This window comes from Acinonyx jubatus, chromosome A2 (assembly GCF_027475565.1).
Source record: "Acinonyx jubatus isolate Ajub_Pintada_27869175 chromosome A2, VMU_Ajub_asm_v1.0, whole genome shotgun sequence".
In the NCBI taxonomy this organism is placed as follows: Eukaryota; Metazoa; Chordata; class Mammalia; order Carnivora; family Felidae; genus Acinonyx; species Acinonyx jubatus.
This window is the reverse complement of record NC_069383.1, coordinates 20,402,797-20,419,547: the sequence shown is the minus strand read 5'-3', so window position 1 is coordinate 20,419,547 and position 16,751 is coordinate 20,402,797. Positions and strand designations below refer to the sequence as shown.

Genomic DNA, 16,751 nt, shown 5'->3' with positions numbered 1-16,751 from the left:
GTGATGTGGAGCCTCATCTATCTTCTTTGAAAATAATGTCTATTCAGGTCCTTTGCCAATTTTTTTATTTGGGTTGTTTTTTTGCTATTGAGTGTATGAGTTCTTTATATATTTTGGATATTAAGCCCTTATCAGATATAGGGTTTGCAAGTGTTTTTCCCATTCCATACATTGTCTTTTCACTTTGTTGATGGTTTCTTTTGCTGTGCAGAAGCTTAGTTTGAAGGAGGTCCACTTGGTTTTCATTTTGTTGCTTGTGCTGTCATTATCAAGACCCGTGTCAAAGAGATTTGCTCCCATGTTTTCTTCTAGGATTTTCATGAATGCAGGTCTTGCATTTAAGTCTTTAATCCATTTTGGGTCAATTTTTGTGAGTGGCGTAAGATACTAGTTTTTTCTTTTACATATGAATATCCAATTATCCCAGCACTATTTATTAAAGAGACAGTCTTTTCTTCACGGAATATTCTTGGCTCTCCTGTCAAATATTAGCTGACCATATACGATTTGGTTTATTTCTGGGCTACTGATACTATTCTATTGGTCTATTTGTCTGTTTTTATGCCAATACCATACTATTTTGGTGCCAGTTTCTTATACAGCCTGATAATAAAAGTTAACACTGAACCTTAGCTGTTACGTATCTTAGTAAATGTGTCGATGATGTGGCAAGACTGTTCCACATTACAGTGGGACTGCCAGTAATGGTAATACGTGCAAAGTGGCAACCCACTAGGTCAATGGGACTTGACAATCAGTACGGTTTTAATTGAGCCAGAAAAAGAAATGGCTCTTTTATCCTTTTCTTAAAGTATACAGGAGTTTTCTCCGCTGTGCCTTGGTTCCATCAGTGCCTTGATCATAAAATGCCTATAATCAAGTTTGATACAGACTTGTGCGGCAGACAATAGAGACCTCACGGGGAATGCAGGTAAGTCAGCTTGCATAAGATAACTTCTTATGAAGTATTTAATTGGCTTTCTTGGTAGAGAGCTACCTGACTTGAAGATGTCATGTTTCCAAGTTCAACTAGAAAATGTTAATAAGGCACGCTTTAGTTACGGAAAATATATAAATCTATCTACATTCACAGAGGTGAAAAATAGTCCTGAAAAATAGCAAAGGTCAGGAAGTTTTCAAATATCTTCTTTAACAAAAATTCACACTGTACAGAAATCGAAACTGAAGGAATTCCCAATTAAGGACAAACCTTAAACTAACAAATAACACTCCACTGTATTTTGGATTTGGCTATAATCTTAACTACCCTACTGATACTGTCAAGAGGAAAGCTCATCTTCTCTCTGGCACGTCTTGGAGATGAATTCTGACAATTAGCTAGTGTCCCACAAAAATCAGCCCTATATTAACAGCCTGTAATAAAGAACACCAACAACCAGAGAAATCAAACCATTAGGCTAGACAGAGAGATGTCACATAGCCACAGTCCTCTAATTTGCTGAAGGAACTTATTTCAGCATGTTATTTACTAAGTACAGTATAAGTGCTAGGTGCTGGGGGAGATCTATAAACAGAATAAAATACAATTCCTGCCCTCAAGAAGCTTTCATTTCCACTGGGAATGAGATTCACACACTGTAACTAGATTATACAACCTTGGTATGAACCTTCAAACTCCCAAGAGTCTGTAATTCTTACTTAGCTTTTTACACCAGGGTTTCCTTTAAAGTTTGTTTGTTTGTTTGTTTGTTTGTTTGTTTGTGAGAGAGAGAGAGAGAGAGAACATGAATAGGGGAGAGGCAGAGAGAGAGCGAGAAAAAGAGAATTCCAAGCAGGCTCCGGGTTGTCAGTGCAGAGCCTGACGTGGGGCTCAAACCCATGAACCATGAGATCATGACCTGAGCCAAAATCAAGAGTCGGACACTTAACCTACCAAGCCACCCAGGCGCCCCCACAAGGGTTTCCTTTAATGAAAATTCAAAGTCCCTTCTCAAGTAAAAACATCCTGTGAGTAGAAGCTAAAAGCAGGAAAAAGTTTTAGAAGACTTTAAAATCAATTTAGTAAATAACAATATCAATATTAACTGAACACCTGTTAAGAGTGCTACGGCTATAAAGGTGGCTAAGACACAGCTCATGCCTTAAGGGGGAGACGGGCACAGGCAACCGTGATACAGACTGCAATGCAACAAGGGCTTGAGTTGTACAAACACAGAGGGAGCAATTAATTGTGTTCTCTTTTGGGAAGGGGGGGATGGGGGGAGGAAGTGTCAAGGAAGGGCTTCAGAGACACAAACATCTAAGACAGGTCTTGACAATGGAGTTTACCAGGAGCAGATGGTGAAGGTGTGCTGTGCTATGGGGGCAGTGTGAGCACGCCTGCAGAAGCAGGAAGGTGTGAGGCGTGTTCTCTCTTTAAGGAAGAACTCTGAGGTCCATGACAGACTGCGGCAAAAGATGAGGTTGAGGTCATGTCAAAAGTTATTTTTATATTGTGCTTTAATATTGTACGTTTTGGGTGTTTGTCCCAACTTCTATATAATGATTTATTAGATACTGTCAATTATTCAGCTTTAAAGCAGAAACTTATTTCACTTTTAATCATATGGATCAGACTGATGGATGAGTATCTGGAGATTGCAGGGCAAGCTGTTAAAAAAAAAAAACTACTATCAGTTGCCGCTACTTATCACTGCAAACCAAAACCATCACAACACTGTGCAACCAAATAAAATTTGGGTGCTGAGGATGACAGGAGACTGAGGCCACCACCCTTAGCCCCTATTTTCAAATGTTGTGTTCATGAAAACAAGTGTCTCTGTCTTCCTGATAATAAGCAAAGATGGTAAATAAGCTTAGAAACTACATTTATATTTTTAAAAATACCCTTTATCATTTGTAAGTCTGATGATTCCACCCAGGATTTCATTTGAAAATAATCCCACTCACTGGTCCCCAGAAGTGCGAAAGCTACTAAAGGGCCTGGGAGAAAGCTGTTCTTTCCAAGGTTTCTGTGTTCCCACGTCACTATGTGGATCTACATTTTTTCACAGAAACAAGGTTATACTCATGATTGGCTTAGCTTTTAAAATCCAGGATGTAGTTTATTTTTTTTAAGTTTATTTATTTAATTTGGGAGAGAGAGAAACAGAGCACATGAGCAGGGTAGGGGCAGACAGAAGAGAGAGAGAATCCCAAGCAGGCTCTGTACTACCAGCACAGAGCCATGATCTGGGCCTAACTGAGCCATCAAGGCACCACTAAAATCCAGAATGTAATTTAAACACACACATGCACACACACACACAATTTTTTTTTCTTTCTGCTTCTTTTCCTTCCCACACCCCCTAATCTCCAGTCTTTTATTCTTAACTGCAAACATACAGGGGCTAAATAGGTCTTTGAGGACTAACATAATCACAGGTATCATTTTGATTTCTGGAAAAATTATAGTCCAAATGCCAAGCAAATGACTTCAGAAGAAACTTCAGGAAGAATTTCGTTAATGCATTATAGACTACCAACCTATAACTGCCCACGATCTCAAGGTAATATTAATATTCTAAAGGCAAAACAAGTTATTAGATGAAAACTATACCATAAACAATAGCTGCATTTATCCAAGCACAACCTCCCATGTGCGTTCCTAACTAAATTATGTGTACAACCTGGGATGTTAAAATACAATTATTATTTTGAGCAGTGTTGCTGTTAGCTAATGATGTGACAGAAAACATGTGTCTTTAAACATGTTTTTAGAGGCATGGTACATTCTCAATTGCAATTTTATATGTCCAGGGATTATCTCCAAAGAAACCATACACTGAATTATATGATGGACATCAACTTAAAAACACACAGAGTTCACTCAACAGAAACCTGAACTATTGATGACCATCCCAATTTGCTAACTATTGATAGCCATCATGGGGTATGCCAAAAACAAGAATGGCCTTCAGTTAATTCCTATTTAGCATCTCTGTGATTATCACCTTCCATAGATACAGAAGACATACATGGAGGTGGGGGAGGAGGAGAGGTAACTTGCTAAAACAACTCAATTGCAAAATGTGAAGGATAAAGATTATACCCAGTAAAATTTCTGCTGACATGGATATTTACTATTCCATTATAGCTATATTGACATTATGGAATGTAACAATTACGAGACGTCCTAAGTGGGGGGAAAAAACCCAGGGAGACTAAGACCCACAAACAAGAGAAAATGAGCCTATTTTCTTGGTAGTTGCTATAGCAGAATCTGTAGCATATTAAACATTCTCTTTTTCTTAAATCTACTCTCTAGAAACTGCATCATACAAAAGGGGAATTTTATGGCATGAGGTACAAATAGATGTATCATTAATAAGAACAGATCAGCTTTTTGAAGAACATGGCCAAAAGCCTAGCACTGGGATCTTTTAAAGATCTGGCCTTAATGCACTCTCTGGAGCAATGATCCTATTTTCTTTGCATCACCAAGTTCCGAGAGTGTATTTTTCATTTGTCTTGTCATCAGTTCGGAAAGGTGAAGATGTGAATACATTTTGGTTTTCAATTCTCCTATTAAATCAGCTTCTCAGTGCTTCAGTCTCCAAATGCTCCAAAAGAGGTATGGATTGACATTTCTGCCAAAGGACAATTTTTTGCTCTGTAGTTTTTCCCAGAGTTAATGGAAAAAGTTCTACCACTAATCTTTTCAATTCACCTCTAGGGAATTATAAACCAGCAGCAAAAACTCTAAAGGTTGTGCCAAAATGTAATATTTTTAAATTACACAAGTCAAAAAAGCTGAAAATTTTCACAAAATGGGTTTTGCTTTTCTTAAAGGAGAGAGAGACACACACACTTGGGAGGCCAGATTTAGATTCACATTGTAATAAAACCTCTAAAGTTAAGTAACCTAGGCTCTGCCAACTCTAACCCCACTAGATCTGTACAGAAATTGATCCTGTATAGGGCTGAGTGTCTACTATATGCCCAGAATGTTACCTACGTTATTCATTACCCCTTATTACAAACCCCACGGGTTATTACAGGATATACATTTCCTACATCAGCAAAGAGCAGCCCAATGCCACATAGTAAGGACTGTCAGGGTTCAAACTGCACCCATGTTATAGGAACAAAAGTACCAATTCCAAAAGATTTATGTACAAATTCGTTTCACTGCGGTAGTTTTGTTTTGGTGTTTACACCACTCAAAAAAAAAAAAAAACAATAAATAATCTGAAACAAAACTGAGTGCCTGTCTGTAGGGGATGGGCTCCATGAATTCTGATGGGTCAATGGCATAGAATAATATTAAAAGAATGAGTTGGAATTACAGGTGTTGACCAAGGAGGATATATCCATAATAAATTAAAGTCAAAGAAAATACATATGGCACAATCTCATGTGGTTGTGTGTGTGTGTGTGTGTGTGTGTGTGTGTGTGTGTGTGAAAAATAAAACGAACATCTATATTTATTGTTTCTATGGGTGGACATAAATGTGGAAGGATTCCTATCAAACTACAATGTCACATGATTTGCTTTTAAGGGGTTAACCTGGAAGAAAAATGAAGAAAAACATTACATTTGCCTTGTTATAAAAAGAAAGTACTACCTTGATAATTTTTAAAAATCCAATAGCATTTATTAATTTCATATTCTTTTCACACTAAGCCTCTAGGATGGATATCAAGAGGCAAAGGTTGATTACAAAATGCAATGGGAAGGAAAAAGAGTTCTTATTTATTTAATAATAATACTAGGATCTTATGGCAACATAGGAGCTAATTTTACATGTCTTGGGTCCATGCAATCACCGTTAGACATCAATCAAAAACCACATACCCAGACAGACCGTATCTGAATAAACCACATAAAATTTGCCTTTAACACACTCTTTGCAACATGCAGAATCTGGTATCATGTGAATTCTTAGTATACCATTCAAAGAGATCACGCCTAGGAATATTTTTAAAAGTTCACCATTATACCATTTCAGTTAAAAGATGATCCCATAACTTGGTCTGCAGGGACAGTGCTAAATAAGGAACTGGCACACTGGCTTTTGGTGTTCCTTTATCTGAAAAGGTTCTTTCTCTGCTAAAATGCCCTAGGATTTCCCCATACAGCATCCTATGAACCAAACGTTTCTTTTTTAAAAAAATTTTTTTTTCAACGTTTATTTATTTTTGGGACAGAGAGAGACAGAGCATGAACGGGGGAGGGGCAGAGAGAGAGAGGGAGACACAGAATCGGAAACCGGCTCCAGGCTCTGAGCCATCAGCCCAGAGCCTGACGCGGGGCTCGAACTCACAGACCGCGAGATCGTGACCTGGCTGAAGTAGGACGCTTAACCGACTGCGCCACCCAGGCGCCCCATGAACCAAACGTTTCTTGAACTCTCTCTTCCCTTTGTTTCTTTTCAATCAAAACTGCTCTTTCCTGTGGCCAGTGTCTTAAAGCCCTGAACTTTGCAAAGAGACAGTTAATGAATTAATATGTGCTTATTTTTGAATGGGTATTAATAATGTTAAAATAACAGTAACTAATAGTATATAATAACTTGTGATTATAAGAAGCGCACACACACACACACACACACACACACACACACACACGCACGCACCAAACATTACCCTTGTATATTTGATAGAAGATGTCTAAGAATAATGACCAACTCAGAAGGCATAATCCCATGGTGAGAATTATGGGCATGAGGTATAGGAGATATAAAATATATATGTATTTTGGGGGCACCTGGGTAGCTCAGTTGGTTGAGTGTCTGGACTCTTGATTTCGGCTGAGGTCACGATCTTACGGTTCATGGGATCAAGTGCCGAATCAGGCTCTCTGACAGCATGGAGCCTGCTTGGGATTCTCTCTCTCTCTCTCTCTCTCTCTCTCTATCTCTCTATCTCTCTCTCTGCCCACCCCCTGCAACCCCTGCTCATGCTCTTTCAATCTCCTTCTCAAAATAAATAACTACACTTTAAAAAATATTTTCAAGTAGGTAGGATTCTTGGCTGAATCCTCACATCTTACTCCCTCTGCTTTTCACAACATGGTGTGTGAAGTCTGACTCTAATTTCCTTTATAGCTTCATATTCCATCACATCTCCCTCCACATTCATCACAACCATTTCCAGCATCCGATTCCCTCTTCGTGGAAAGCTATTCCCCCTCTTCCTACCTTTTGAATATCTCAAAGTGGAAAGACCCAGCCTACACCAGTCACCTCCTCCTGCAACCCAGATTCCCTTCCTTACTCCTATAGCATTTTGCCTGTACCTTTCTATCAGCATTTACCCCACTTTAGTCACTTGTGTATTAATCTGCCTCCCCCATGTATTCTACAAGTGTTTTGAAGTCAAGGATCATAACCTCGTCATATCTATATGTCCCATTTATAAAAACCAGCAGGAATGTATGAAATATGATACTCAACAGTTTTTCTTGAACAAATGTTATAGTTTCTGTGTGAGGTTTTGACATCTCTGTAGCAGAACTAATGATCTCAACAAGTGCAAGACCCCTGAGGACAGGGACTCAAAGTTACATTTCTGCATTTCCGGTGCCAACAGCGTTTGGAGGAGCATCAAAGACCTTTGATGGATGGATCTGTTGACTTTAATGATGATTTAAATTCTCTAAAGCAAAAATGTCATATTAATAATCTTTCAAAATAAACAGACATCACTGAGCTCTTCACTGGGGAAAGAATCCCAATAAATGAGGATGGCAGAATCCACCAATTGAAAGGACCTCCAGGACAGGGGCATCAATGAAATTGGTCTGCCAGCGAAATCCACTATCTCAACTTCAAAGACCTCAAAAATACGCCCACACCAACACTCAACTAACCAAACCAAAACCACATATTATTTAAGTAGTGACAAAACACTTGATTCCTGCTTCCCCTCAACTAACGAAGCATGTCTGAAAGATGGATTCTACACCCGACGATGTCATTTTCTTCTTTACATCAGCATCTTTTGTATCAGAGAAACACTATCGTGAAAAGAGCCAGTTAATTGTGAGTAGCACCAAATGAGCTGTGATGGAGGTGTTATGAATGTGTAGCAGTGAAGCCTGGTGCAGAAAACAGCAGCATCTGGGCGTGCAGCTTGCAAAGTAATGAGACTGTGATGATGCGCTGGCACCGGGCTTTGAGCGCTTCATCTTGCTCAAGAGCTCTGCTGGGGAAACAAAGGTGAGAGGCATTGACCTCCTTCCCACAGCTTGCACGAGCACACAAAATAGGAAAGGATCAAGGATCGAGGCCCTTCTCTCTTCTGCTCCTTGCCAACACACCCCTTTTTCAGAACTGATGGTTCATAGTTGGGGGCCCAGCATAAAGCAGGCTGAGCAAGCTTCTGCCATATGAAGTGTCATGTCTGAACATGTCTACAGTAATTGGCAATTCATTTTTCATCCTGAAGGCAGAAACAGGTGTATGCTACCTTCAAAATCCCAATCATAAACCACGCTGAATGTGCCTCTCACACAGGCAGCTTTGTTGAGTTCTCTACCAGTGGCAGGCTGGTGGACTTCAGTCTCCAGGGATGTGGATGTCTCACAAACAGGTATGTGTGTAATCCCAGAAGCATAAGAGAACAAAACGAAGAGCAAATGGCAGCAAATTAAAAAAAATAAAATCCCACCACACAACAGCAGCCCTTAGTCTTTGTTGTGTTAATACTGTAATTGGCAAATAGCTGACTTCTTTATACTTAAGATCCCTACAAAGCATGTTTAACATACTGAAAACGGAGGTTTGAGCCCTCACAAAGGAGTACAAAGCCAGATGTATCACTTGCACAGTATTTCTTGCCAGCTTCATCCAGAAACAGTAGCTGAGGTGACTTTTGAGAGGAGCCAAGAGCAAAAACGCCCCTTAATGAGCGCATCTATCAATTTTCAAGGGACGCAGTTGATTACCAGCATTTAGACGTATAAGCTCACAAAAGGAACACGGCAATTTAACTGTTGGCCACTGAATGAGAAAGCACATAAAACAGCTTAAGGCAGCCATGTGAGCAAGTTGGGGATGCTTGGCGACACTTGAACATGGGAACATGTGTGCTTCCGTTTCAACATGTAGAAAAGGGCCAAGATGCAGGCTTTTACAAGCTCTGAAGCATTTTGCCAGGATGCAATACATAGTATGAACAACTTGCTGCCTCGGGTTATTATATTACCAAGTACCAGTGTTACTGTATAAATGTTTCATTTATAAATAGCGCCTTCAAAATCCCTTTATCAAAAATAACTTTCAAAATGTAACCAGGTCTATCTACAAACAAGACTCTTAGCTAATGAGGCAGAAAGTATAATAGGCAAATGTAATTTAATAATGGGGAGAAGACTAATTGTTAAGAAAATAAATAAATAAAGCAAAGCACGGTTTACTCCTATTTCTACAGCATTGAAACATACTGAATGAACGGTCCTGAGATAAGGGACTCTAATTCTAATGAAAACAATATGATTATGGACACAATTAGAAATCATAAGTTTCTTAAGGCTGACTCAATTCAAGAAACTTATTTTACCTAGGGCAAATTACAGTTAGAAGTTGGGCACTCCTAATATTTGGGGCAATTTTTTCCCCTCATTAAAATTAATTAACAATGACTTTAGGGTGCTTTAAGTATAATTACCATTACAAAAAAAACTGCACTGATCTTAAGTGTTCATATTGTAGTAAAAATCATATGTATCTGTATAACCATTACCCAGAAAAGAATACTCCCGGCGGTTTGGAAAGTTTGTGTCCCTTTCCAAGCAAATACCCTCTACCCCCATCAACCAGTGTGATTTCGGTCAATATAGACTAATTTTTCCTATTTTTGAATTTCATATATATGGAATCACACACATGGAAGGACACATCATTGTTCCCGGCTCCTGGCTTCTGTTTTGCCTAACATGTTTCTCAGATTCACCCATGTTATCCATGTATCAACAGTTTGCGTTTCTGTTTTTGTGTGGTTTTTTTTTTTTTTTTTTAACTGCTGATAGTATACTATTCTACTGTATGAATATACCACAATTTGTTTATCCATTCTCTCACAGAGGACCATTTCGGTTGTTACTAGTTTTTGACTACTATGAATAAGCCTGATACAAACATATGTCCACAAATCTTTTCGTGGATGTATATTTTCTTTCCTCTTGGGTAAATACCTAGGACTGGAATTGCAGGGTCATAGAGCAAGTGTATATTTAAATTTATAAGAAACTGCCAAACTTTTTCAAAAGTGGCTGCCATTTTATACCTCTACCAGCAAAGGATAAAAGTTTTGGTTTCTCCATATCCTTACAAACAATATTATCAGTCCTTTTGGTTTGCAGCATTCCAATGTTATAACTCACACGGTCCGATAACTAACGATGTTATTAGCACCTTTCACGTGCTAATGGCCATCCTTATACCTTCCTTTGAAGTGTCTGTTCAAATCTTTTGCCTATTAAAATTTTTTTTTTCTTAATGGTGTCTTAAGATGAACAGAACTTTTAAATCATGATAAGGTCCAAATTATCAACTTTTGTATTTTGTATGCTTATGTCTTAAGAAAAGTCAAAAGAGGCAACAATGAGAATCCTTGATGGACTGAAACCATGAGACATCTCACTATAAATTATCATTTCAAAAGACCTATAGAAATGTATGCCTAAGTAGAATTATCCTAGAAGTTCTGGTTTCGATTTTACTACCAGGGTTTGAACCCCAGGCATGGTGAAAGGGCAACCACAGACATCTATAATTATCTGGTTGAAGGCAGGGAGGCCTGACAGTATTTGGAACAGACTTCCCAAACTATGAGATGATAAAACATAACTGGATCTCACAATATGGCTGAACCTACACAACTTCTCAAAGATTGTCCCGAGAGCTATCATTTTTATGTGTAGATAACGGCTTTGATGTAATTTTTAACCATGCTCAAGACATAAGATGGTTAACTCTGCAACCTTGACAAAAGGAGAGAATTGAAAACCTACATCCTAGAACTTTCCCGGACATTTTAAAACATGGCAGGTCAGTAAGACAATAATTAACTCTAATTGGCCCTCCTACAAGCTTCTCTCCTTTCTACCTGGAGCTCAGTGGCACTCAAAAAGCAAAATAACTTTTTCTTACTTTGAAAACATCAAAGGAAAATCAAAAATTATTTTCTACTAGACCCTTTAAAACATAAAGGACCTCTAGTCAGAATCAACAAGAGGAACAAACTTCCAAGTCCCAGTTAGAAATATCTTTTGGGAGCTGTAAGCTGTATGGTTGTCTAATTACCCAAAAAAGCAAGGATCAAGGAACACATTCCAAAATACGATGCACTCTAGAACTCAAAATGTTCTCATTTAAATATTACAATACAAGGAAAGAAACAAGCTATCATTTTGGCAGAATCTTCATTTATCTGAGTGTGCAATTAATATTTCATATAACCATGTAGGGTATGCTAGATTCTAAATGGATTGTATTGATTAAGGAAGAAAGCTCAATGCTAATGTTCTTGTAGGGGAAAACAGAAACCATTTGTTATCTCGCGTGGAACAAATCATGGATTCAGGAGCTTATGGCCATAAACCTAAGGGCTACAGCGAGACTGGTTAGGATCATTTACATTTAACGCACAAACAGGTTCCATTAAAGTAAAGAAGATGCCCAGAGCAACCCAAACCAACCATGATTGCCACAGCTGGGACCCAGAAGAGAGTTCCAGGTCATGGATAGGATGTGGCGAATGTGACTGGACCTTTGGTGGCTTCTGTCACCACTTGAGGCTCCTGTACATCCTACATTGACATGATGAGGAAGTTGCTGCAATGACCCTCTCGTGACCTTGTGACCAACTGCAGATGCTCAAGTGATGGCTGCAGTCTAGGTTCTTTTTTGTGAAACAGACAATCCTGTCTATGGTTTACATCCCGGCACCTGCCCTATGTCCCAATCGCCTTGGCCACTCTGCCCTGCCCCTTTCAAATACAGACACCCTGGACTGAGTGGAATGCTGTGAGGGACAGTTTAGGAAGAAGAGGGAAAAAATGCAGATTAAAAACCTAACCCCCAAGTAGTGTTAATGTTTCTTACCACTTACTTCTGTTCCCTTAAAAAACAGTGTGGAGACTAACTACAGAGATCCAAACCAAGGAACAAAAGGAAACTAAATAACTTAGATCTGATTAGAAGGGTCTCAGTCTTAAAGGAATTTTAAAAAGCATTAATCACCTAAGGTTTCTTTGCAAATCTAACCAATCCTAAATGCCTATGACATGAAATGTTTGTCAAAAACTGGTGTGTTCCCAAGCAGACCTCACTTTAATTGGAACTAATTTGTGGTTGGACGCAGTTGGGATTTTGGGGGGAGGGGGGTGGAAAGGGAGACAGACTCCTAGCCGGAGAGGTGGCAAACTACTTTGTACGTACCCCCTGATGAAGGACAGAAGGGCAGCCGCACCATCTAGAAGATAATTCAAATGGCAGCCAGTGTCTCAGAACTGAATACAACAACTACTTACAACCCTCTTTAGATGAGGCTCAATCACAACATTCTTTTCCTTCTTTCTTAACTTTTAAACCTTCTCAGCTTGGATGCCCTCAAGAGAGTGGTGGTTATAGTTTCCATTTTACAGATGCAAGAGACAAGCCAAAGATGTAATAAATAACCTGCCTGGGGAACTGGTTGTTGGAAAAAACCAAGCCCATGTTTCAGCCAAATGTGTACTTGCCATTAGCTTCATATACAAAGTATATTCTTAAGCTCATAAACATTGTTTTTCAAATTCCGAATTGAAATCCTCTACCAGTAACACATCGACAAACTCTAGATGGTACCTGAAATACTGTGCAAGTTGACAAAAGTGAGCCGATATTTTTTAAAAAACAACAAATAACCCTAAACTTCTAAATAGGCTATTGTAACCAAGTTTATACACAAAGGGTACAGGTATATTTATTTTATCTAGAATTTTGCCTCTTCAATTACTAAGTCTCTTACTGAATAATCAACATGTTACTTGGCTTCAAGGTCCTTAGGGAATAAAATGTCACCACTGCAGCTGCTATATTTCCTGCTCACAGCCTTTCAAATTAAAAAAAGGGAAAGGAGGGCCCAATACAAATGCAGAATTTAATTAGTTAGTAAAAGCCCAAATCCTTGCTCAAAGCCCTGTTCTTCCTGCAATATCGCATTCTTTTCTTCTTGTGTAAACTTTTCATTATGAAGGAGACATCTTTATAATACAATAACTCTAGTTATAATGTAACTTCTGGTAACATAACTCCTGCATTAGAAAAGACAGCATGTTCAACTAATGTTGTTTTAATACAATTTGTGTTCAGCAGAAACCAAGTCAACTTGGTCATTTAGAATTTGATCAATGTGAATTAGTGTCTCACTGAGATAAACCATTTGATCATTTAGAAATTGATCAATGAGAATCAGAGATAAAACATTTATCATGTACATTTGGTCTATCAGAGCCATTCACGCAGCACTAAAGTACGTTATAAGTAGACATCAATAAGTGTTAGAGACGATGTGCAGGGGACCTGTCAGCTGCAGATACAAATACATGTCCAACAGTATATAACTGTAAGCCTTTTGATAAGGCAAGTTATTCAATAAGGCAGCTGGAGTCACTGAAAAATTACTGGAGCTCAACTTTGGAGAAACCACAAAGAGCAGCACAGAGAAAGTAAACAGCTCAAACTTTCTGAAATAAGTTTTAATTAAAAGTAAAAGGTAAGTAACATAAATTTACTTGGCTAAACTTCTAGATGAGTTTTGAGACTATTAATCAGAGCAAACTTTGTACCTGCGGTACAATTAGTTCTATTAATCTAATATTTCCAAGTTGAAGTCAAGTTGACGTTCAGGCACACTGGCTTACGCATCTAACAGAATTATAAATTTGCCAGTCAAAACCTTATTTAATTATTTCACGGCCAATTAAGCAGGATCTTTAAACACTGTTGCTTGAAAGTGTCCATGATCCCATGTGTAATTATAGAGAACACGAGAAACACCTGCTGATACCACTGGCCTGTCATCCTCAGCTTCTCTAATTCATTTGCAGTATAGCTATTAAAATCATACACCCAAAAGAGAAACAAAACAGTACTGCCAGTGTAGAGGCGCAGAACTTGCCACCCCAAAATATGTCCCTCTGGCATAGGATTAGTTTTGGTTGATCATTTGGAAAAAAACACACGCCAAAGCACGAGAAGCTCTGGAAACCAAGGAGAAATTACCCTCTTGCAAGAGACGTACCCATGCATAAGGGAAACCTCCATGGGTGGGGGGAGGTCTCCCTTGCTGTACCAGGAAGAGGGGGGATGACTCAGTCTGTAGAAAGTCCTCTCTCAATGGAGAAGACAATGACTTAAGTCTGCATAACCACCTCACCCTTGTTGACTGTGCTCCTGTAACTGATTCTGTACCTCTAACATCTTTTGTCTTTAGCGGAAGACAGACGGTATTTAAGTTGATGCTTTGGGCCATTTTGGAGAGTTACTCAGTTTTTCCAGGTCTCTTTCACATGTACATGTCACTACTCTTTGAGTTGTGTTCTCCTGTTAATTGGTTTTACACAAATTTAATTATTCAACCAGCCAAAGAACCCAGAGGAAGGGAAAACTTTTCCACCCTACATCAGTCAAAGTGAAACCTAATAAAAGCAAAACAGTTTAAAGTTAAAGGATTTTACATTGAAGAAAACTTTGAATATATGGTAATACTTACAAAACCCATTTTATCTCGAGGAGTTTTGCACAGCACTCCTCAGATACTCTAAAATCACCTCAACTTCTTCCACAGGGTGACTAATCTTTTAATACTTTGTAAGGATAGCCCAGGCTTCTTCCATGAGCCTAAATTTATAAGTCGGGCTTCAACAACTTCGTTCAAGGATAAAAGTGAAAACCCCTTCTGAAGTCAGGCACACAAAGGAGTATTAGTAGTGCTCACATCCAATCTCAGAATCACACTCCTTCATCTTTCAAAGAAACAGAAGCCACGCTGAAAAGTTACACCTCTAACAAAAGGATTCCAGAACTGTTTTCCACAGACCTACATCACTTCCCACATACACATTTTCTCCTTTCCAGAAGGTAGAAACGGGCCACTTCATTATCTAAGACAGGATGGGAAAGAAACATCAGTCGTCTTTAAAATGCTTTTCATTTGGTTGATAGCACATGTCTTCACGAGGTTTTCCACTGCCTTCAACATATTCCTATTTCTTTGATATGTGCTTTTACATTTGCTTGATATTAGCTTTTATATTTAAAAAACAAACAAACAAACAAAAAAACGCGTGGAGCGCCTGGGTGGCTCAGTCGGTTAAGCATCTGACTCTTGATTTCAGCTCAGGTCATGATCTCCCGTTTGTGGGATGGAGCCCCGCATCTGGCTCTGCACCAACAGTGTGAAGCCTGCTTGAGACCCTCTCTCCTTCTATCTATCTGTCCCTCCCCTGCTTGGGCATGCGCTCTCTCTCTCTCTCTCTCTCTCTCTCTCTCAAATAAAGAAACATTAAAAAAAAAACCCTCATATGTACAAAATACACTGGTAACAATGGTTCAGCTTTGCAGGTGTGGCATTCAGGCCCTACTGAACCCCAAAGAGGTCTGACTGTGACAGGGATCGTGAAGCAGGGCCCCTGCAGCACTCTTTCCCTACTGCTCTGCCACACCCCTCAGGGCGCCCTAGGTCCCCAGGGCTTCACACTAGGTCATCGGGTCTCCCCCTGGGCTGGGGGCTTCCTGAGGAGAAGAACCCTTTCTGTTACCTTTTTTGTTTAACATCATGTAGATTTTGTCTGGAAGCATACAGAAACTTCTCCTGTGGTGCACAGCTGCGTAACTTGAACTGGACATAATCATAAAATTATATCATCACAATATATTTAACAAGGAAAGCTAATAAAATCAAATGCGCACTGAGCATTTACCTTGTGCTAGACCAATGCAAAGCACCATCAGTGCAACATTACTTGATGTATTAGTTTGTTCAATTAATGACCTATCAGGTGGAAAATAAGGATTAACATGGAACGTAGTTCTCGGTATGCTGAGCTATGTGACACAGTACTAGGGTCCTAGCAGCAGGTAGCTAAGAATTAGCACCATAAGTGGCTCTATTTAACACATACTAACAAAGGGTGATAAAAGGTGACTGGAACTGCCAACAGTGACTTTTTAGTTGGACTGGGTGAGTAACGGTTACCTTGTGAATAAAAGCTAGACATAAAAAAAAAAAAGAAAAAAAAACTGCTGGGTTTGCTAAGTGATTTGGGTTTTATAGATAAAATCTTAAAGCGATTGTGGTCGGGAAAAGTTCTTGCAGGAAAATAAACAGCCTACATTCTTAATCTCCAACTTGATTCTTACTGAAAAAAAAATGAACAGTATTTTTGATAACTTATTAGGGACACAATTATTCCATTACAGTAGAACTAATTTGGAGTTTTTCAGATGCTCTCTATTGTAAAGTTCTGTCTTCCTCCTGCTCTCTCTGGTGGACTCTGAGTTCCACACTGGCAAGGTCCTACCTGTCTCCTCAGAGCTACGTACTCAGAACTCGGAGGGCATGTCACACAGGAGCTCTCTGAATGAATGACGCGGCAATAAAATAGGAGGAAAAATCCCATTAAATCTAAAGTGTTTCAGTGGGTTCCTGCCAAAACTATAAACTGAAAGACTGAAGGGCGAGTTAATATTTAAGCATCCTTAAAATAATTCCATTAGCTATCCTGGCGGGACGCATGGATGTGACTGGTGTTTATCACG

General features: G+C 39.1%; 1 protein-coding gene across 3 annotated transcripts in view; it reads right to left on the bottom strand.

Moving 5' to 3' along the window:
- The window catches only part of CHCHD3 (coiled-coil-helix-coiled-coil-helix domain containing 3), a 278,785-nt gene that overhangs the window by 34,364 nt on the left and 227,670 nt on the right, over positions 1-16,751 (bottom strand). Inside the window, exons 7-8 of one of the 3 annotated variants that reach the window (XM_053218066.1) lie at positions 15,752-15,831; positions 2,510-2,610 (exon numbers count right to left, since the gene is read on the bottom strand). The exons of 1 other annotated variant lie outside the window; for it this stretch is intronic. In XM_053218066.1, the coding sequence (XP_053074041.1) occupies positions 2,525-2,610; positions 15,752-15,831 (166 nt within the window). In that variant the 3' untranslated portion in view covers positions 2,510-2,524. Of the gene's footprint in view, positions 1-2,509; positions 2,611-15,751; positions 15,832-16,751 lie in introns of those variants that run through there. One more of the 3 variants, XM_053218065.1, reaches the window with a different exon arrangement.